We start from the raw sequence: 21,691 nt of genomic DNA on the forward strand, positions 1-21,691 counted from the left end.
CTCCGTGTGGCTGCCAGGCTTTGGCTTGTGGATCTGTTCACGTGTGCAGACTCTGGGCCGCCGCGCTTCCCTGCCCAGCGCCCCGCACCCCCCCCGCCCCGATTCCTGCCCCGATTCCCGCGGCCTCTTATCCACGGCGGCATTATTTCTGCTTTCGGCTGGATTCTCTCCAAACCGCAGGCTGCGAGTCTCTGACACCCCCGCACGGGCGCAGGGAAGCTGCTGGGCTGTGCAGATGCTCCCCGGCCTCTGTGGGGGGCACGCTCTGGGTGTCCCTCCCCACCCCCCAGGCGCTTGGCGCAGCGAGAGCCCAAATCTGGGTGAGCTACAGAATGCGCCCCAAATTCAGAGTGGAGAGCAGGTGGCCGGCTGGTGCTGGTGGGACTCGTCCTGGAAATGCTCCCACTTGAAACACCTCTGGGGAACTTTACACGTGTCTGCTGCCTGGTCATGATTTAATTACTCTGGGGGACGACCTGGGTGCTAGAATTTTTAAAGGCTTCTCACATGCTTCACTTATGCAGAAAATCCTGAGCCTCTCTGGCCTGGATCACTCATCCGGCTCTGCCTCAGGGCCCGGGCCCGGCTGCGTGATCTGCGGGCCTCTCCTCATTGTGGGCCTAGGGTGGGTAAAGGCAGTTTAAGATGTTTAGGGAAGGAGGTGACAAGCTTTGCTGGTGCAGCGCCATCAGTAGCAGAGAGGGAGTGTGGTATCAGAAAACTGGCCTCACTTACACACACAGAGATTCCTGTTTTGATATTCTTTTCCATTGTGGTCCATCCCAGGATATTGAATAGAGTTCCCTGTGCTCTAGGGTAGGACCATCCTCTATATATTAGCTTACACCTGCTAATTCCACACTAAAGTAAATGAGAAAAAAAAGTTCCTTTATCATAAAAAAGAAAGGAGGAGAACCAGCCCTGGAGACCTGTGTCCACCCCCAGTCCCGTCCCTCAGCAGCCCAGGGGACTGGCCTGGGGCCGCGCGCATGGATTTAATGCCGGGCCTCAGGCGGTCGGTTCACTCACAGAAGGAGCCATAACTGCTGGGTGATCCACGGCCGCCTGCTACTCTGAGACCCCCAGCTATCAGCCAGTGTTGTTACTTGTTCTTAACGTGGCAGGTTGAGCCGTTATTTCTGGAAGGAGTTTGTAATCGCAAGTCACGATCCACATGTCACCAAGGGTCACCCCGTGTATTTGATTCCATTTTGTTTCAGGGGCCTCGGGGGCCGGACACACCACCTGTGTTGCAACAGGTGGCCGACGTACCTTAAACATTTGATAAGAGGTCGACATCAGACAGAGTCAGACACCCCAAGCGAAACGAGTTCCCGCTTCCCTTGTTCCGATGAAGGATGGCTTTCTCCCCTGCCCACGCGTCCCCCTAGCCGGCTCTCGCGTCCCACCGGCCTCCCTCGGCCTCCGAGTCCCGTGCGCCGCTGAGGCTTGTTGCGCAGCAGGCGTGCCCGGCCGTCCTCCCCCCGCCCACGTGGCATCTCTTTCGTGAGGCCGTTCTGGGCAGTTCCGGAGACGTTCCCGTCTTTCTCGTCTGTGCTCCCTTCGGCGCCTCCTTCACTAATCGCCAGATTTCTGAGCACCAGACCCGAGGCTCCCAGGGCAGGAAGGGGTGGGAGAAATCGGCTCCGCGACTCAGGCGGTTCACCCGGGTGGGAGGGGCACACAAACCCGGCGATTGTCGTGTAGCTGTGGCGCCTGTGTGTCTCTTTCTCCTGCGATTCAGGAGCTCCCCGACCTGAGCGCAGGTCGGGATTTAAACGTGGAGCCCAGCACCGATCACATCGCACCAGCCGGGCTTTGAACGGGTCCACGCGGGACTCCGCCCCCCCCCCCCCCCCGCCCCCATCCTCATCGGTGTCCTCTTCTTCCGTGCACAGGGCTGGGCGGCACCAAGTACATCTCCTTCGAGGAACGGCAGTGGCACAACGACTGCTTTAACTGCAAGAAGTGCTCGCTGTCGCTGGTGGGGCGGGGCTTCCTCACGGAGAGGGACGACATCCTGTGCCCTGACTGCGGGAAGGACATCTGAGCCCCTGCCCGGGCCCCCGCAGCCCCCCGGCCCCCCAGACCCCTGCTCGCGCCGCACCCGGCTCCACCCGCCCCCTGGGGACTCGGCCCCGCGCTGCTCAGCGGTGCCCACGTCTGTTTCAGCCCTTCATCTATCCTTTGTGCTGTTCGAGGAGAGAAGCCGTGGAAGCCTGAGGCGGGAAGAGGGTTTTGAGCGTGTGTAATCAGGCGAGGCCAATCAAAGTGTAAAAATCCTTTTGAGTGATCCCTTTATAAACGCTTTTCTTTCACTGCATATTTAATTTTTAAGTGCAATTAACGCGTCACGAACTTGAACGTTTCCAAGCTAGTAAGGTAGTGAAGAGTTGATATTTACAACAGCGTAACTTCCTGTTGTGCGGGGCGGCAAAGCTAGATTACGTGGCTCACAATAAAGTTACCCAGAGCAGAATCCTGCCGCGCGCGGCGTCCAGGTTCCGAGCACGGGTGACGCTTCACTGCAGGCGCCGCTGGTCGCTCCGGCGGGCTGCGCGGGTGCCGGCCGAAAGGGCGTCACGCCTTTTATTTAAGAGAAAGTCTCAGTCGGAATTGCTTGCTCTTGGAACGCAGTGCTCTGCCTTTGATGCGGTGACACAGGCCCCGCACGTGGGCTAACGGCCTCGCAGGCAGCATGGGGTCCCTCTTCTGGAGAGCTCGGTGCCCTCCCATCATCATGGGTCCGGACCTGACAATGGCCTGCCTTCTCCTCCGTCCCTGGAGGGGTGCAGAGGGACGCGGGCACCTCGAGGCCAGAAATGACGTCTTTCGTCGCCCGTTTGGTTATCAACACCCGAGCGATCGAGGGCACCCTGGGAGACTTCAGTGGGTGTTTCTGGAAAGAAAGACAGTAAAGAGAGAGAATCGCTGCTATCAGTTTAACACTCTTTTCCGGCGAACCTCTAAAAAACGGTTCGCTCCTCACTTGACCCAGAAAACCCCATCACATTGTGCAAATCAAGAGGTTCAAATCTTCGTGTTCACTTTAAGAACGCGCGCGAAGCTGCCCAGGCCGTTAAAGGGTACGCGTATCCAAAAAGCCACCAAAATGTCTGAAGGATGTCACTTGACAGAAACCACGCGTGCCATTCCGCTGTTAGAACGGTGGAGTTGGTAGGTGTGCCCAGGCCAAACGGTGGGGCTGGATGCAAGGTCGGTGGCCCAAAAAGAGTGCTGGTTTTTTACTGCCCTCGCTCAAAAATGCAGACAGTAATGCTGAACTTACAGGCTTGGATGTAGATTCTCTGCTCGCTGAGCACATCCAGGTGAACAAAGCCCCCAGGATGCGGCGCAGGACTGAGCGCGCGCACGGCGGGACCGGCCCGCACGGGAGCTCTCCCTGCCACGGTGGACGATCCTCACTGAAAAAGAGCAGATTGTCCCCAAACCGGAAGAGGCGGCTGCACAGGATAAAAAAGGTCTCCCGGAAGAAGCTGAAGTAACAAAAGCGTATGGCCTGGGAATAAATGCCGTAAGAAATACATGCAAATGAAAGTAAAAAAAAAAAAAAAAAAAAAAAAAACCATAAAGAAGAAGACCACTCAGAGCCCCTAGCCTGGCGGTAGTCTGTAAACTCGTCTTGGAAAGAGCAGTTTGCAGCTGGGAAGCACTGGGCCAGTTGATGAGGTAGGGCGGCGCACGCCTCTCTGCTTAGAGTAACAGTGGTGACTGCTTGTCTTCAGTTTTCTAAGACAATGCAATGTGATAAAACGATAGGCTCTGCAACAGAAAGATCTGGTAGACATCAAGTCCCGTCTGTGCGGAGCATGTGTGAAGTCAGTTTCTTGACCGGAGCGCTGGTCAGTGCGGGAAACCCTTGGTCACGGCTGAGACAGGCCTCTGGATGGACAGTCAGTCAGCTGGAGGCTTTGCTTAAAACGAGTAACGCCCACCGTCCCTTGTGAGTTGTTTTGCCGGCTTCTACTTTACGATACAAAAGTAAAAGCATTCCTGCAGATGTGCTTTTTAAAATAAAAATAGAAAAATTTATTTAGGACAGTGAAAGCTTTCTAAACCTTGTGATGGAACCTCTCACCTGCTCCTCAGGATAATCACAGGCACACTGGACACGGCCAGCGTTAAATTAACCCCACCTTAAGTTAGCGGTTAGGAGAGCTCCGTGTCTAGTAAGTGGCTCCTACTGGAATAATCCTCCCACAAGTAACAACCACTCTGGACAGAATATTTTTTAAAATTTGAGAACACCGGAGCATGACCCACAGCAGGAGGACTCTGGAGGGGTGTGGGCCCTGGAAGAAGAGGGCAACCGGTAGGCGTCCCATTCTTATGGCTTTTAGGTCAGGGCAGGACCCACAGGGCAGCTACAGCTCTGTTAGAAAACCTGCAGTCTCACTAGCTTGAAGAACCAGAGGCCAGAGTTTGGGACCAACAGCCTCTGGAAAGTGAGATGGAAAATTCTAGAAAAGAGAGCCCCAAGTTATGTGTGTGAAATCCCTACAAACTTCTGGCTGCACCACCAGACTCCAAGCAGCCCAGCCAAGCCTCAAAGAACCGACTTCTTTGAGGAGGAACTAATGGATGGAGGTGTGCACCACCACCAGCCCAGCTCGGCTGGGCCCAGCCGGCCCTCGGCCCAGTGTAACAACCCTTTAGCTGGGGAAACTGTATACAAATTAAATAACGTAAAGTCTCTGAAAATGTTCCTAGAGGCATACAGCGCATGGAGAAACATTCGTTCAGGAAAGTCGACTGCGTGTTAACGAGACCAGTGACGTCTGTGGCATTTGAGCCCCAGCCGATCCCACCCTGCCCCCCACTCCTCAGTGTCATGTGATAGCAGCTCTGCTCCAGGCTGGTGCTGCCCAGAAGGGAAGGGCTATGGTCGAGGGCTCTGCCCCAGGGGGGATAGGCTGAGAATGCCAGGGCTCCAGCCTCTCATGGGGTGGAGGTTCCACATTCAGAGGGGTGGTCTGAGAAGACTAGGGGCTACCAGCTCCTCCCCCCCCAACTTCCCCAGCACCGACCTGGGAGAAGGAGTGTTAACTCTACGAGAGGCCAACACTGTCCAGCCCCAGGGGGGAGGCAGGCTCTGTGAACTGGTAGCTCTGAACCTCTGCAGGAGGGCACTATTCCGTACCAAGAATGGAGAAATCTGCCAGAGGGGACTGTCAAAAACAACAGAGATCTTGGTGGCAAGCAGTCAAGAGGGGGCTGGTGGCTCCGTGATACTGACAGCAAAAAGCAAAATGGCAGGCAGGTCTGAAGTTTAGCTGAAAGAATCGGGGAAAGAGTTGAGAAGAGCTGTCCTGGGATCCCACTTAGCCCTGGGGGCCAGGAGACTGTGGGCATGGACTGGGCTGCACCTACCCACTCAAGAGCAGTCAGAGTGGGACGTGAACAGACTTGAAAGCATTCTCCAAGCCACACCAGCTCCTCAGCAAAGAGCAGAGGTCTTACTAGCTCAAGGTGCTTACACAGACCCTCCAACCAAACACTGCTGAACGTGTGTTATAAACACGTTCAAAGAGGGACTTCCCTGATGGCACAGTGGTTAAGAATCTGCCTGCTGATGCAGGGGACACAGGTTCGATCCCTGGTCCAGGAAGATCCCCATGCTGCAGAGTAACTAATCCTGTGTGCCACAACTACTGAGCCTGTCTGTGCTCTAGAGCCCGCGAGCCACAACTACTGAGCCCTCGTGCCACAACTATGGAAGCCCACGTGCCTAGAGCCTGTGCTCCACAACAAGAGAAGCCACCACAACAAGAAGCCCGCGCACGGCAACGAAGAGCAGCCCCCGCTCGCCGCAACTAGAGAAAGCCCACGCACAGCAATGAAGACCCAACGCAGACAAAAAACCAAAAAAACCCCAAAAACACATGCTCAAAGAACTAAAGGAAACCACATTTACAAAAGTGAAGGAATGTGCGTGAGAACAGTCACTCATCCGACAGAGAATAACCCAAAAGGAGATAAACATGATAAAAAAGAATCAAGTGGGCATTCTGTAGTGGAAAAGTATATTAGCCAGAATGAAGAAATTCACTAGAGGGGTCAATAGTAGATTTGAGTTGGGAGAAGATAAAAAACCAGTGAGCTTCAAGATGGGTCAACAAAGATTATGAAACTGAAAAACAGAAGAATAAAGGAAAATGAACAGAGAAATGTGGACATCACTCGATGAACCAACATATGCATAATGGGAACACCAGGGAGAAGAGAGAAAAGTGACAGAAAAAATATTTAAGAATTAATGGCCAGAAACTTCCCCTCGGTTCAAAGAAAAACATTCATCTAAAAATACACATCCAGGACTTCTCTGGTGGTCCAGTGGTTGGGACTCTGCACTTCCACTGCAGGGGGCACAGGTTCGATCCCTGGTTGGGGAACTAAGATCCGGCATGCTGTAAGATTCCTGGATGGGGAACAGCCAAAAAAATAAAATAATAAAAACACACATCCAAGAAGCGTAACAAACTCAAAGTAGGAAAAAGGCAGAGAGATCCATACCCAGACACATCACAGTCAAAATGCTGAAAGCCAAAGATAGAAGGAAAAATCTTGAAAGTGAACCGAGGTTTGAGCTGTCACAGCCACCTCTAGTCCCACCACACACAAAACTTGCCTCTGCCTACCCTGCACCTAGCCACCTACCCTCTATCAGTGGAATCATTACAAGGCACAATATTTCTGACTGGCCCTAAAACAATACAGTTCTTTGATAATCCTTTACATTAAGCAAGAATTTTTATCAAATTGTGAAATAAAACACATACATAAAACACATACGTAAGAGTGCATAAAATGAATGTTAGCAAGTAAAACTCAACTACGGAGATAGAAGTCAGAAACGTTCTGGGTATCGCTGGCCCACGGGCTAAATCCTGCCTACCACCTGTTTTCTTAAAAATTAATACTGGAACACAGCCATGGCCATTCATTTATGTACTGCATGGCCCACAAGGCCTAAAATTTTTACTATCTGACCCTTTACATAAGAAAGTTTGCCAACCTTGCTCTGTATCTTGATCTGGACAGTGTTTTTTTATATACATATATTCATAAATACATATATATGTAGATTCACTGAGCTGTATAAGACTTTTAAAAGTCATAGTATTTTATGATATGTCAATCAAAATTTAAAAAATTTTAAACATGTTACACTTTTTACAATTTCTGTACTGAAGTCATTTTAAAGCTTGTCTTTCTTCTTTAAACACAGCAAGCCACTTGCTTGATTTCACTTGATTATTCTAACACATGACAGCTGTGGGTCAGTCTCTCTCATCTGATGCTTCTCCCTACCCCTGAAGTGACTTCCTCCCAGAGTACAATATGAAAAGGAGGAAAAAGACAAACTGTATTAACCTAACAGCACCTCAGCCAGGAGACCAAGATTCACCTCAAAAGTTGTAGGTCATGTTGATAGTATGTACCCTTTACATGTGATGAAAGTGGCACTTTACCTCTGTGATCTTTCCCCCCAAACCCATAACTCTAGCCTAATCATGAGAAATACATGGGACAAATTCAAACAGAGGAACATTCTACAAAATACCTAATCAGTTAGCCTCAAAACTGTGAAAATTTAAAGAGTCTGAGAAAGTGTCACAGTCAAGGAATTACAATGACTAAATGTAAGGTGGTATCCTGGGACAGAAAAAGGACATTAGGTAAAAACTAAGGACATCTGGGGACTTCCCTGGTGGCACAGTGGTTAGGAATCCGCCTGCCAGTGCAGAGAACACGGGTTCGAGCCCTGGTCCGGGAAGATCCCACATGCTGCGGAGCAACTAAGCCCGTGTGCCACAACTACTGAGCCTGTGCTCTAGAGCCTGCGAGCCACAACTACTGAGCCTGTGCGCCACAACTACTGAAGCCCATACGCCTAGAGCCTGTGTTTTGCAACGAGAGGCCACCACAGTTAGAAGCCCCGCACACCGCAAAGAAGAGTAGCCCCTGCTCGCCACAACTAGAGAAAAGCCCGTGCATAGCAGTGAAGACCCAACGCAGCCAAACATAAATTGCCAAAAATAAATAAATAAATAAATTTAAAAACAAAACTAAGGACATCTGAATAAAACTATGGACTTTAGCCCATAATAACATATCAATACTGATTGATTTCAACACATATATCACACCAACGTATAGCAGTAACAGGGGAAACTGGGTGTGTAGTATATGGAAACTCTCTGTACTATCTTGGTGATTTTTCCATAAATCTAAAGCTTACCTAAAATAAAAGGTTTATTTAAAAAAATTATATAGCAAGGCAGAACAGATAGAACGCTTAGCTAGATGATGGTGTTTTCATATTTATGAAAAATATCTTTTACCTTAACTGGTATTTTAGTCTCTCCTAAGGCTTATTAGCCATATTTTTAAAATGAATATTTTAATTCAAATATGCTAAAACAAAAACAAAAACTTAGATAATTTTACTAGATAAAAGTTTAGGGCTATTCTATATACTTACTGAACTAGTCTTATTTCAGTCTTCTGATTAAACTGAAGGCTTGGTTAAGTCTGAACAGTTAACAAAGAGCTTCCAATTGCTCTTAGAATCAAATCCGAAGTCCTTACACGGCCCGTAAGTCCTGTGTCACCTGGCTCCTGCCCCCCTGCCTTGGGGTCATTTCATACTAGCGTCCCCACTCTCACTGATCCTAGCCACACCAGCCTTTCTGCCATGAGCTCCTGTCCAGGCTCAGGGCTCCACTCTGCCCCTGGCTGGCATCTGAGTTATCCAGGGCTAGGAGCAAAGCACCCCAACACCTAGTGGCTTCGGACACCCTTCATTCTGCTCCCTCGTGACTTGGAGTCAGCTGCCTGGGCTGGTCTCACCTGGCAGCAAGTGGGGAAGGCTGACAAGCAGTCCCAGGTCTGCGGGTTAGTGCTGGCTGCTGGCTGGGACACGTTTCTCCAGCAGGCTTTTCCCACGGCTGCTGCAGGGCTCCAAGAGTGAGAAGCACTGGTCGGATCAACGTGAACTGCCAGGCCAGTCCACACCCAGCAGTGGGACGCGGGACTCCGCCTTTGATGGGAGGAGCAACAAAGACCCTGCAGCCCTTTAAAACTCACCGCACACAGGAAGCTCTTCCTGAAAGCCTTCCAAAACCGCCTTCCCTAAAGCATCGTCTCTCCTCGGAGGCCTTCCCTAACCACTCCTCCCCCTCCCCCCATCCCTCAACTGTTTCATGACTGATTTTCTTCCTGTCATTACGATTCTCCATCATTCACTGAGCAGGAACTGACTAACTCACGCCTTTAACTTTTCTGCCACAATAGGGAAGACAGCCGAGTGCAGCACCGACAGCACAGAGCATGTGAGCCAGCAAAGGGCACTTTAGTAAAAGACGATCTACATGGAAATGAGATTTTTTCACCTCTTCTATCCAGACAAAAAATGAAAGATCAGGCTTCCCTGGTGGCGCACTGGTTGAGAGTCCACCTGCCGGTGCAGGGGACGCGGGTTCGTGCCCCGGTCCGGGAGGATCCCACGTGCCGCGGAGCGGCTGGGCCCGTGAGCCGTGGCCGCTGCGCCTGCGCGTCCGGAGCCTGTGCTCCGCAACGGGAGAGGCCACAACGGTGAGAGGCCCGCGTACCGCAAAAAAAAAAAAAAAAAAAATCTACTTTTAAGTTCAAGGTATAAAGTTACCTGAGCCTTTTCCAAGTTAATTAGTTAATTTAGAGCTTCAGCCTCCAACAGTAAGATACCAGTAAAAAACATTAACTTTTTCAAGATCACTCCAAACACAAATAACCCCTCGACCGAATCTCTGGTCAGTGCCCCCCTGGGTAGGAAAGCTTCCACAGGACAGGTTCGGGGGACTGTGTCTCCATCCCACGAAGTGCAGCGGCCGCCAGCGAGTCAGCCGTGCAGCAGGCTGCCCCGGCGGCCCAGCACCTCCCGCAGGCCCACGCCGTGGCTGCACTATTGGCACCAGGGCTGAGCCCAACTGATCTGGGTACAGAGGCTGTACTTACTATAAAGAATAAATAACACTTTTTGACATAGTTTAGTGAAATAGAAAGAGATCAAATCGCTACAGAGTGTGTTTCCATTTTATTTTTTTTGTGTGAATGAGAAACCTACTCACTAATTTTATTCCTTTTATTTAAATCAGGATAAGGCTCCTTAGAAGACTTTTTACATACAAAAGTGTACATTACAAGGTTAAACTTTCTGTACGGAATTACAAAACCTGCACAAGCATTTAATAAAAGAGCACACTTAAAAGTGTTTTGACCGTTTTGGAGCCTCAGAATTACCGAGGTCCCACAGTAGTAAACAAAGGAAGCTCTTAACATACATATGATTTAATCCACTGGCAGTTTCACTTAATGTAAGTTTTTAACAGGTTGTTGCTATTAAATGAGTCCCTAGATCAGTTTTAGAATCACCTCTCAAAACTTAAGTTAACCAAAACACTCTTTCACGCGATGACTGCAACCCGAAGAACTGTAACACTAGCGGAAGCGTCACAGCCTCGCGGCAGTGGCTGAGCCGGCCTTGCGGAGCGCGCCTGGCAGCCGCCCACACCAGCGGCTGGGCCCTGGTGAACCGCCCCGCCTCCAGAGCCACTGCGGCAATTCAGCGCCCGGTGCCGCAGGGCCTTGAGACGCGCAGACCCCCGCAGTAGCGTCTATGGTCCTCGAGAAGCACGGGGCTCGCCCAGCTCCGGCCCCAGCCGTAAGCGGGCCGAGCAATACGACTGGTAAACCTGAGCCTGGAGCTCAGGGTCTACAGGGTGAAGGAGAAGGAGCAGAGAAAGTGAACCGTGGGAGGGGAGCGTAAGGAAAAGGAAAACAGGGGACACACGGGGGAGGAAGAAAAGAACGAGACCACCTGCTAAGGGCAGGAAGTGGACACATGCCCGTTCCCTGGGAGCCACCTGGCTCCACCGACCGCCCTTCGCTGACCCCAGCAAGGAACCCGAGCAACCAGGTCAGCCCACGTTAGGGAGTGAGGGGCGGTCTAGGTGTGCGCCGTGCACATCAAGGCCTTGGAAGCTCTCAAGCCCACAAAGCACCACCTCGGATCCCTGCCACGGCGCATGGAGCTGCGTCTGCGCACCGCGAGGAGGCCTAGCGCTCGGATGTCAGTGTACGTGACACACAGCACAGGGTTGAGGCTTCTCCACTTTTCAAACTCCAAACAGCTCAATAATATGCTGCTATATGAGCACTGATTCTGAATGCTCATAATATAAACTTCAATTTGAAGCAACAATGTTACACAGTTCAGCTGTTATTACCAACCTACTCTGTAAGTTAAATATACAAATTAAAAATTAATTTTTTTGAGTAACTAAAAACAAGTTTCCACTGACTTAAAACTGTCAAATGGCTAAATCTCTCTTAACTAAGAGAGAAATGCAGATGGAAGCAGAAGAGACAACAGAATGTAGAATGTAATTTGTCATTCTACCCTGAACTCTGCACTTTAAAAATCTCCCTTAACACACAGTTGTGTATAGGATTATGGCTGTCCTTCAACAATATTCCAAGTATCAGCCCTGCAGACAACCAACCATTTAACAATTTAGCATAACATTAACAAATTATGCCACACTCAGTGTCTTTCAGTTTCGTCTTATGGGTGTGGGTTTATAGTCTGGATAAAGGCAGAAAGGCTAAAAACTGTAGGGTTAAAGTTTTAGTACAGTACTTACCTGCAAGGCTGAATTAATTTTTTGTAAGGCTATTCAACAGCTGAACTAAAATGCTTGTTTTAACATATCAAAAAAGGCATGGATTGCTCTAAGAAGTGTTGAAAGGCAAACCCCATTCGAAGATCAGTCGTACAAGGGAAGAGTATAAAGTACCCTTGGCCTTGGTTGGAACTACACGGCAGGAAGTGGACACCAGAACTCGGGAACGTGAGGGCTACCCTATCTCCCCGCTGACTTCTGCTACGCGACTGGAGTGACACCACTTAACACCGAGGAAACCTCGGCGGTGCCTCCGCGGGAGCCGGCGCCGGCCCCCATGCCGCTCTAGTGGCCTCCGACTCGGCAAACCCCCTTCCGCAGGCTGCACGTCGCGCCGACTTCCCCTCACTGCCAGGCTTCCTGGATGCTCAGGTTCTAGAATTCCACCCGCCCTTCCTATCCTGTAGGCTTTCTGCCATCAGGTACCACCTCTAAAGTGATTACTTCCCCCGAAGAGTCTGAAGTCGGCCTCATTTGGAAAAAATGAAGCTCCCAGGAGAGAGTGATACCGGAGCAGAGAGGGAGGTCAGAGCCACCGTGAGAAGGGGAGCAGGGCTGCCATGTGACAGGAGCGCCCAAGGGGTAGGCCGGTCTGCTCACAAGAAATCAGTTCACAATTACAGGGGAGCAGCGAGAGCAAGCACTGGTCTCCCTTGCGATTTCTGTGCAAAGAGGCAACACGTGAGCACTTAGAGAACAGCAATTGTACCTGTATATTCTGAACGGTTTATCGGTAGCACTACGTATACGCTTTCCATGGGGAACCTTGAGGAGGAGTTGGCAGAATTCACTAGAATACTGCGATGAACTGTTACTTTCTTTTGCTTGGGAAAAGAAATGAAAATTGTGAACTTCCAAAATATCCGAGTTTAAGAAACCTCAAATTTCCCCAAAGACCAAAAGAGACTAATGCGAATAATTCCTAAAATTCATCAAATGCTTTACACCAGACTTGCAGTTAATTATTTGAGTAGGGCCAATATAAATGACTTATACTAAACCATTTGTTTAAAAAGAAATTCTTTCCTAACTGGAGCATGAAAGGCAAGATCTCTTCCCCCCAAAGGAAGGAAAAGGAGGGAAAAAGGAAAGGAAAGGACTTTATTTTTTTTGAACCTAATTTAAACCTCTTAAGAAAATTCCACAATAATCAGGGTCTCTGTAAATACTGTCAGTAAACGTGAACTTGTTTGAAAAACTACAGTTACAGTTATATTTACATTTTTGGAAACTTTCCTTCACGGCCATGTAACATGCTGTATCTTCCTCTTTGCTTCTGGGGGCTTCAGGTTATTCTGAAAAGACATGAGAAGAAGTCAGTTCACACTTGCAGAAATGTCAGAGAATATACCCAAACGGCACACTTTGAGCCAAGCTTGACCCCTGAGGCAGCAACGGTGGGGCACTGCTGCCAGCTGGCGGGGAAGGCGAGGAAAGAGGGCGAGCCCCGGGCGCCCGTCCGGCCAGCCGTGCTTCTCAGCTGTTTACCCTGCACTCACCCACGGCACAGTTGACCAACTGACCAACATGCCCAGGCCTGGGCCCCGTCGCAGAGCCGACTCAGTCAGCACCCACGGGAGGGGGCTGGGACGAGGCCCCGGCTCCGGCCAGGTTTTCGGGAAGGCCCCCGAGGTGACCTCAGGCACGCGCGGAGTTGAGAACCACGGACTGCTCCCGACCTGCTTCCTCCCTGCCCGGCCCACCTCCTCCCAACCTCACAATCTAAGACCTTGATACCAGATTTACAAGAGAAAAAAGTCACACCTCTGAAACAGTAAAAGCTCTCTGAGGAGAAAAATGCTTTCCAGGAGACCGGGGAAAACAAACTCACGCTCATCGCAACGCCTGAGGCCCGGGCTGCCCCTCCCGCTGTTTCCCACAGGCCCCCGCGTCCCACAGCAGTGACGCGACGAGGGCACAGGCAGCGTGCGGCCCTCAGAAGTGCGACCGCCGAGGCCACACAGACCTGGATTCAAACTGCGGGCCGGCCACTTACTGACTCTGGAACCTGGACAAGGTTATTTAAATTATTTAAGCTTCTTTCCCCTCATCTGTGAAATGGGAAGAGCTATTGTACCTCCTTCACAGGGTTGCTGAAAGGAGTCAATGAAGAACTAACACAAGAACTTTGGGCGGCTCAGATACACAGCAGCTTTCTTTTTCCAGAGTCTGCTACTTTAGGTTTTCTTTTTTAAAATTCATTAATTAAATTTCTGGCCGTGCTGGGTCTTCGTTGCTGTGCGTGGGCTTTCTCTCGTTGCGGCGAGCGGGGGCTACTCTTTGTTGCGGTGCGTGGGCTTCTCGTTGCGGTGGCTTCTAGTTGCGGAGCACAGGCTCTAGGCGCGTGGGCTTCAGTAGTTGTGGCACGCGGGCTCAGCAGTTGTGGTGCATGCGCTTAATTGCTCCACAGCATTGTGGGATCTTCCCGGACCGCGGCCCGAACCCGTGTCGCCTGCATCGGCAGGCGGATTCCTAACCACTGCGCCACCAGGGAAGCCCGGGTCTGCTATTTTAGGTCTGAACCACTCAGAGTTTTGCTCCCCCGACACACAACGTGAAGATGATAATGAAGCCGAAGTGTACTCACAGGAATGCTCTGGACGGAACGTCTGTGTCCCCCCAGAATTCTCGTGCTGAAACCGAATCCCCGAAGTGACCGTACCTGGAGGTGGGGCCTTTGGGAGGCGCTTCTGTCGTGAGGGTGGAGCCTCATGAAGGGGATCAGTGACCCCATAAGGGACCCCAGGGAGCTCCCCTGCCCCTTCTGCCATGTGAGGACACAGTGAAAAGCAGCTGACTCTGAACCGGGAAGTGGGCCCTCACCAGACACTGAACCTGCCAGCACTTGACTTTGGACCTCCAGCCTCCAGAGCTGTGGGAAATGTATGTTTATTGTTTGAGCCGCCCAGTCAATGGTATTTTTTGTTACACCAGCCTGAATGAACTAAAATAAGAAATAAAAGCTATAAAACTGCTGGATGTTTAAAGGTGAAATCACTTTTCTGAGAAGACTACGGGAAGATCAAATATATACAGATATGTAAAATATCATAATTAAACTCAAAATAAACCATGGTAACTACAGAAATCTGCCATACGAAGTCCAAGCCTCCAAATGCTAAGTCTAGTAGAGCGTAACAGAGGAGACTCCAGCCTTCTAAAGACAGGTACATGTGAGGGTAGAGGAGGCAAGGGGTAACTCCTAGAGATTCTGGTGTGATTTTAAGGTAAGTGCAAAACGGACTTAAGGTCAAGCTCTAAAATGCTACTTAATAAATGTGTGACCCTGGACAACTGAGTTAACGTTCTAAGCCTTTTGCTAACAAAGGACTGTTTCTCTCTTTTAGTTCCAAGATAGTTAAAGGATCTAAGTGAGGAAAATCTAGGAAAAGGGCCTAAGAGACACTCTCTTTACACATTTTAAGCAGAAATAAACTGAGTGCACTTTAAGAAACATTAGCGTATCCTCATGGATTCCGGGGCTCAGACACACGAGAAATGAGATGTACGAGTGAGACGATCACCGACGGGCTGGAGAACGACGACACCTGCTGTCCATACTCACCGTGGCCTCGGCCTCGGCCTCCTCCCTGGGAGCGGCGCGCTTTAACTTCACCGGAGTGGTTCCTACAGGCGACAAAGGCAGCGACTTCACGGGGCCGGAAGGACTTTTCCTATGCGTTAAGTCATGGTTCTGTTTAGTGTCATTATTATTGTGTTCCATTCTATTGTTCGTAGGCAAATTGGAAGACAAAATTAGGGGTGAGACACCTGAAGAGGAATCGGACAATTTTCGAAAGGCATTACTGGTAGCGCCGGCCTGAGGCCGGGACTTGAGTCGGTCATTGTCTCCGTTCTCGGTCTTCTTCACTTTTATGCTTGTACTTGTTGAACTCCCATCAAACACGATGAGGGGTCTTTTCCGAAACCCGTCTGCAGTGCTACTCCTGAAATCGGAGAGATGTGTCATGAAAAATACCCTCCGGACAGCAAACCAGTTCCCTGGGACTCAAAGGTAAAACAATGACCGAAAAAGATTTATTGATAAGACTAATGTATTCTAAGTAGGACTACTGGAAATAGGGCTACCAGAAATGCAGTTTTCTATGTTTACTTTAAGTGAAATGATAATTTTCCAGTGCTTTTAAGTTTAAAATATTTATCGACAAAAATTTAAAGTTACCTTTCATGTGTACATAGTTATTTTTAAAGCATCAACCACCAACTAACCCCAGAACTTAAAACAGGATTTCCTAGTAACAAAAAAAGTTTTTTTTTAATTTTTAAAAATCACCATCAAAATTGATAGGGTTATCTTACCCATGTATCAATGATTATTTAGAAAGGAAATAGATTATAAAACTATACGAAACTACCATAATGGCAGTCTACAAACTATGGGACAGGACATCCTACTCCATTCATTAAAGGTCTTTAAAGCCACGGCATCTTCTAAACTAACGGTAACTGTAACATTTGTATAATTTTAAGTTTATACTTGGCAAGTCTTCACATTTAGCTTCCGAAAACCTAACTTCCACTCTTAGTCATGAAGATTAATAATAAAAGCATTCATTTGTTCATTATTAATTACACCTCAAATGAAACACAGGTTTGTTTATTTAAAATAAACACGTTAAAGGAACTTGAGTCCTCAGGCGCCCATCTCGGGAGCACAGAGGAAACGCAGCACCTTTGAGCGCTTTGGGGCTGTAACGTGTCCCGATTCACAATCTGCATTTTCGCCAGACCCGAGGTGGCTGGCGAAACTCACCAATTCTCAGGCCGCCAGCGAACGTCGTGTGGGAGAAGGTGAGACCAAGGTCAGTGTCCACCCACTGCCGCCTCAGGGGGAAACAGACAGCAGGGCTGAGGGCAGGGCTCTCCGGCTGGGGAGAGGTCAGCCCAAGACTCAGGAGCGCACTGAAGTTTGAGCAGCACTGCACCAGAGAGCTGCGCCTGGCGTGCTGTGCCCTGGGGGACATCATAGCACCTCTGGAGCTCAGCTCCTCCGGGGAAAATCATAAGCAACTCAAAAGGCCTGATGGTCTCTTAGATCCTTCCCGCTTTAATGCTCTGATTTGAGAGTCAAACTGTGATGTTTACAAAGAGTCAAAGATGCTTTCCAAAACGATATAGAGGAGTTAAGAGGGATTACAGTAGTGAAAGCTTTGCTTACGACAACGTGCCTGAATGTGCAGGTCAAGAAGAAAATACTTTCGTAATAAGAGTCACCAAAAATAAATTAAAGGTATACACGGCCTAACCCACAGATTTACAACAGTCACCACTAATACACGGCCTGTAACCACAGAGTTAAAATGATGCTCACCCCGAACTGAATGTGTTCCTGATCAACAGTGAGACTGTCTACGTATGTATTCTCCAAAAGACTAGACACAGACGAGCACACGTGTTACCTCCTTCAACTATTCTCAGACTTGGGGAACAATCTCCCTACCAGTCATGAATTTTTCTTTGTGCCTAGAGATTAAAGCCACCAACGCAGAGCTAGCGTTCTCCTCACCCAGCCCTCTCACTCCATCTTCTCCCACTTTCTCTAGTGTACCGCCTGTGACAGTAAGGCTCTAAAAAGAAATTCAGCAGTGAATCAATAGCACCCACTTGTGATAAACAGACACAATAAAGGAAATAATTAGCCCGTTTAGGGCTCTTAGGGTACTTGGTCCTCACTAACCAGCTACACTGATTAGTTAAATGTAACTTGCTTTATAAAATGAAATTCATTTGCTTGTGGTTTTATGAAAAATTTTCTGGAATTTAAAACTTTAAAATAGTGTACCTGAAGCTACACAACCATCTCTTCATTTCTATTTTATTCAAAGACCTCAGAGTCTTATCTGACTCCACTTTTTTCTGACAATTCAACAAATCTTATTGGCTCTGCCTCCAAAACACATCCAGACCCCAACCGCTTCTTACCAAGTCCACTACTTCAGTCAAAGTCACTGCCATCTGCTGCTAGGATTACAGCACAACCCCTTAAGTGGTTTCCCTATTCCCCTCCCCCAACCTTAAATCATTTCTCAGTACAGCAGCCAAAGTAAATCTCTTAAAATGTACATCAGATGGTGTCATCACTCCGCTCAAACTTCCCCGACGGCTTCTCAGCTCAGAGCAAGGCCAAGGCTCTTACACGACTGACAGCCTCCTGCACTCAGCCCTGTGCGCCTCCTTCCCAGCTCTGCCCTTGACTCTCCCTGCCCAGCCTGATGGCCTCTGGGCTGTTCCTGGCACCTCGTGTGGACACACTCCTGACCAGGTTCTCAGGTTCGGCCTGGGACGCTGGCTTGCCCTCTACTTTCTACAGGTCTCCCTACTGAAATGTCACTTTTCAGTGAAGTTGTTCCTGGCCACTTTATGTAAAATTGTCATCCCTTTCCCTGTTTCGCTTTTCCCTTGGCATTTACCACAATGTAGCATACCTTGTATTTCACTTAACTTTTGTTTTGTGTTTCTCCCAATTAAAATATGAGCAAGGAATTCTGTCAGTTTTATTCATGCACAGTACCTGGTGCTCAATAAACAGCAGCTGAGTCAATACTGTTTACCTAAGTTTATCTGGGAAAAAAGAAAGGCAAAATTGTTTAGTCATATAAGATAAGACAATGACCAGAACTATGGAAAAGTACCTTTTCGTCTCATTGTTTATCTCATGCTGTCCTCTCTTCTTTTCCATCACTCTCCCCCACCTATTCTTTGGCAAATCTCTCTGAGGCAGTGGTATTGCATGCTGAACGTAAAGATCGGTAAGACTGTCTTTGTTTACTCTCATGTCATTTTCAACAGTTATGTTCTTCTGTAGAAAAGGAAACAAAAGTAATTTCAAAATAACATCTCTCATTTTAATAGCTAACCAAATGCCTACCTAACAGGGTAAATCATGACTGCTTAAATTACAAGTATAAAACCATTTTCACGTTTAGACATATGCCTCACATTCTATATGATACCGCAAGAAACAGTATTATAAAGACGCTAAGCTCTTCAAATTTTTGGTTCAGTTTCATCTTAAAGACAGTGTTCATATGTCCTCAGTGTGACAAGGACAGCTGTCGACACTACTCAGCCCACACAGGAGGCATAAAGACCATTTCCAGTAGCAGCATCTTAATCTATGAACAAAACTGAAAATGAGGGACTTTCTGGGAAGACCAGACAAAAGAAAACAAACAATGATAACAATTACTACAGCCTGTCAAAAAGTTACCTAGAGTGTTACTATCACGATCAGGTTAGTGGGCTGGAGGCCTCACCCTGTGTATTATTCCCCATGTTTTCCTAATAGTGCTTCTTAAACTGAAGTTCACCACCCAGACTCCAATGGCTCTATGGCTGGGAGCTGCATCTCCCTTACTCATGATGGTCCTGGTAACAGTACACACTAGGACACGCGGCCCCTCATGTCTGTACCAGTCCTTTCAATGGCTTCCAGTCATCGTCCAACTATCCCTCTCTGCATCACCTCACTTTCCGCTTTATTCTCAACAGAAAACATACGGCAGAAGGCATAGGAGCAGTTACAGATAGAGTTGGATTTAGGAAGGAAAATAAGGATGGAACGGAGATTGTGGGCTCAACAATTCAGAAAGGCTTGGAAACATTTGTGTTTAGAACTGACAAAACAAATCCAATCTGCCCTCTGATAAACTGATCCCCTTTCCTTTGTTCTTCAAAATTTAAAAGCACAAACTTTACTTCTTGTATCTCGTATACTGGACCATTCTTTATTATCAATTTTCACCTGTACTCACTCAGAAGAACGGGGAAACGCTAGGGATTCTCTTGGACAACATTCCTCCAGAATCCATAGACACCTTAGTTAGAGAACACTGCCCCAAGACAGTGGTTCTCAAACTGTGGTCTCTGGACCAGAAGCAAGAACTCGTTAAAAATGGCAATTTCCGGGCTTCCCTGGTGGCGCAGTGGTTGAGAGTCCACCTGCCGATGCAGGGGACACGGGTTCATGCCCCGGTCCTGCACGTCGGGAGCCTGTGTTCCGCAGCGGGAGAGGCCACAACAGTGAGAGGCCCTAAATAGGCAATTTCCAGGCCACACCCCAAACTACTGAATCTGAAACTCTGGATATGGAGCTCAGCAGTCTGTGTTTTCACAAGCCCCGGGGTGACTGTGACCTACCTAAGAAGTTTGAGAACCACAGGTAAGAAAGGTAACTGACATCCTTAAAATAATCTACTTAGCACGGGAGCTTGAGGAAACCAGAGAAAGAGGACCGAGCGGGAAAAACACAAGGAAAACAACAAAACAGGCTAAACCCCTTCAAAAGCTTTCAGTAATTCTCTACCATTTTAAACAAAACTCATCACTTCTTTGGTCTTATTTATCTTCTGCTATCAGAGGCCACACCAGCTGAAAAAGAGCAAACGCTGCACTGAGAACCAGTTCGCCTGTCTGCACCATCTACTGACGGTGTGACCTCACAGAAGTAATGCCACTTCTCTGGGACTCAGTTTCCCCATCTTTGAACGCGGTGGGAGTGGAGAACATTCGATTTCTCCAATGCCCTCCAGCCCTGGCAGTCGGGGACCGCCACCCTTCATTTCCGTTCTTCTACGACCTACCCCAGCCCCTCTCTTCAGAGGCCCTTGCTTACATCCAGGCCGCGGGGGTCGCCTGGACTCCCCTTTCTGAGCCATCAGGACCCAAAAACGTAAGTCCTAACTCCCGGGAGTTCCTGATATTCTGAGGACGTCTCTCTCCCCGACAGGGTAGTGAGGAGACCAGGCCGGTCCGAGCGGGGCGGAGAGAGGCTCGACCCGGCGGCAAGCACGCCGGCGGCGGGTGTGTCGGGCGCCGCCAAGGACTCCCCGGGGCGAGCTCAAGTCCCAGCGCCTCCCCCAAGCAGGTCCGCCCGCCCCGACGCGCCGCACCTGCTCCAGGGTGAGGAGAAGGAACTCCTGGGACAGCAGCTCCGGGTGCAGCAGCAGCTCCGAATCGGGGCAGCTGCGACCGCCCACATCCCCCGCCATCATCGCCGCCAGGAGACCCCGGCCGGCTACCCACAAGGACCCGCGAGGAAGCGTCCCGGAAGTGACGTCCCAGCCGGCGCGGCGGCCTTGGGTGCGCCGTCACTCTGGGTGCGCCTCCCGTCCCGTTCCGCCTCTCAGGGTCGCCTGGGGTGCCGAATGGGCTCTCGCCGGGGAATAACCCCGGGGGCGAAAGAAGTGAAGGGTCTTTCTGCCGAGGAAACGATTGGCGTTTCCAGTCTGGCGGGAAGAGAGGGAAAGGCGAAGTTCACGGAGCGGTCCACGATTGGTCGCGCCCGGTCGCGCCTCCTGTGACGTCAGGGTCAGAGACCAATGGGAGCCCCAGGACGGCCTCGCGGGATGACGGCGCGGGAGGCGGATAGACGTTATCCCCAATATGGCGTGGGTAGGGTCTCCTGTTTCTCTTTTTAACCGTTTTATTGTTTGTTTCTTAATCCTCCTTCAATATGATGTAAGGCCAGAGGGTTTAATTCCCTGAAACCCCACCGCCTGGCACGTAGTAGGCACTCAAGTATTTGTTCCCTGAAATAATACTCGGAATGAAACTGCTCAAACATGAAAGTAACGGCTGAGAAGCGCCGGGGACACGGCCGCACTTTTGTTTAGCTTCCGCAGCTGTGAAATGGGAATGCTAACGCCACCTCACAGTGTTGTGAGGTTGGAGCCAAAGCAGGGAAAGTCCCTTGCCTGTTACCTCTGTCTACTCGGACATTTGTTGTAGCCTGTAGACTGTCATCAGGGGAGAGAGGTGGCAGAACGGTGGTGTCGATGGGGGGAAAAGAATTTGTAAGAGCCTGAATATGTGGTTACGGGTTCTTGCTGTGTTCTTTCTCCCTGTGGTTTTCAGGACTTAACCTGAAGCCTCAAGCTCTTCATTAGCAAAAATGTTTTATGGCAGGTGAGATGTGCTTTTTTTTT

General features: G+C 49.4%; 2 protein-coding genes across 21 annotated transcripts in view; one reads left to right on the forward strand and one right to left on the reverse strand.

Moving 5' to 3' along the window:
• Window positions 1-14,723, forward strand: part of FHL2 (four and a half LIM domains 2) — a 110,336-nt gene extending 95,613 nt beyond the window's left edge. For 11 of the 17 annotated variants that reach the window (XM_067007014.1, XM_067007018.1, XM_067007015.1 and 8 more), the window contains one exon: window positions 1,899-2,323. In XM_067007014.1, the coding sequence (XP_066863115.1) occupies window positions 1,899-2,050 (152 nt within the window). In that variant the 3' untranslated portion in view covers window positions 2,051-2,323. Of the gene's footprint in view, window positions 1-1,220; window positions 2,324-9,318 lie in introns of those variants that run through there. The other 6 variants (XM_067007016.1, XM_067007023.1, XM_067007021.1 and 3 more) reach the window with 2 other exon arrangements.
• On the reverse strand, window positions 1,170-21,015 carry C11H2orf49 (chromosome 11 C2orf49 homolog). 4 transcript variants are annotated; one of them, XR_010835312.1, is made up of 6 exons: window positions 20,657-20,987; window positions 18,398-18,564; window positions 15,310-15,691; window positions 12,965-13,039; window positions 3,290-4,025; window positions 1,170-2,899 (listed from the first exon to the last, which is right to left on the reverse strand). XR_010835312.1 is itself a non-coding variant. In XM_067007029.1 (5 exons), the coding sequence occupies exons 1-4, from the start codon at window positions 20,756-20,758 to the stop codon at window positions 12,983-12,985; spliced, it is 708 nt and encodes a 235-aa protein (XP_066863130.1). In that variant the 5' UTR covers window positions 20,759-20,987; the 3' UTR covers window positions 1,170-2,899; window positions 12,965-12,982. The 4 variants fall into 4 exon arrangements, 3 of the variants coding, with proteins under 3 accessions (XP_066863130.1, XP_066863129.1, XP_058935536.1); XM_067007029.1 differs by lacking the exon at window positions 3,290-4,025; XM_067007028.1 differs by having other exon boundaries at window positions 1,170-4,025.
• Between the last annotated feature and the right edge of the window lie 676 nt (window positions 21,016-21,691).

The sequence above is a fragment of the Kogia breviceps genome, chromosome 11 (assembly GCF_026419965.1).
Source record: "Kogia breviceps isolate mKogBre1 chromosome 11, mKogBre1 haplotype 1, whole genome shotgun sequence".
In the NCBI taxonomy this organism is placed as follows: Eukaryota; Metazoa; Chordata; class Mammalia; order Artiodactyla; family Physeteridae; genus Kogia; species Kogia breviceps.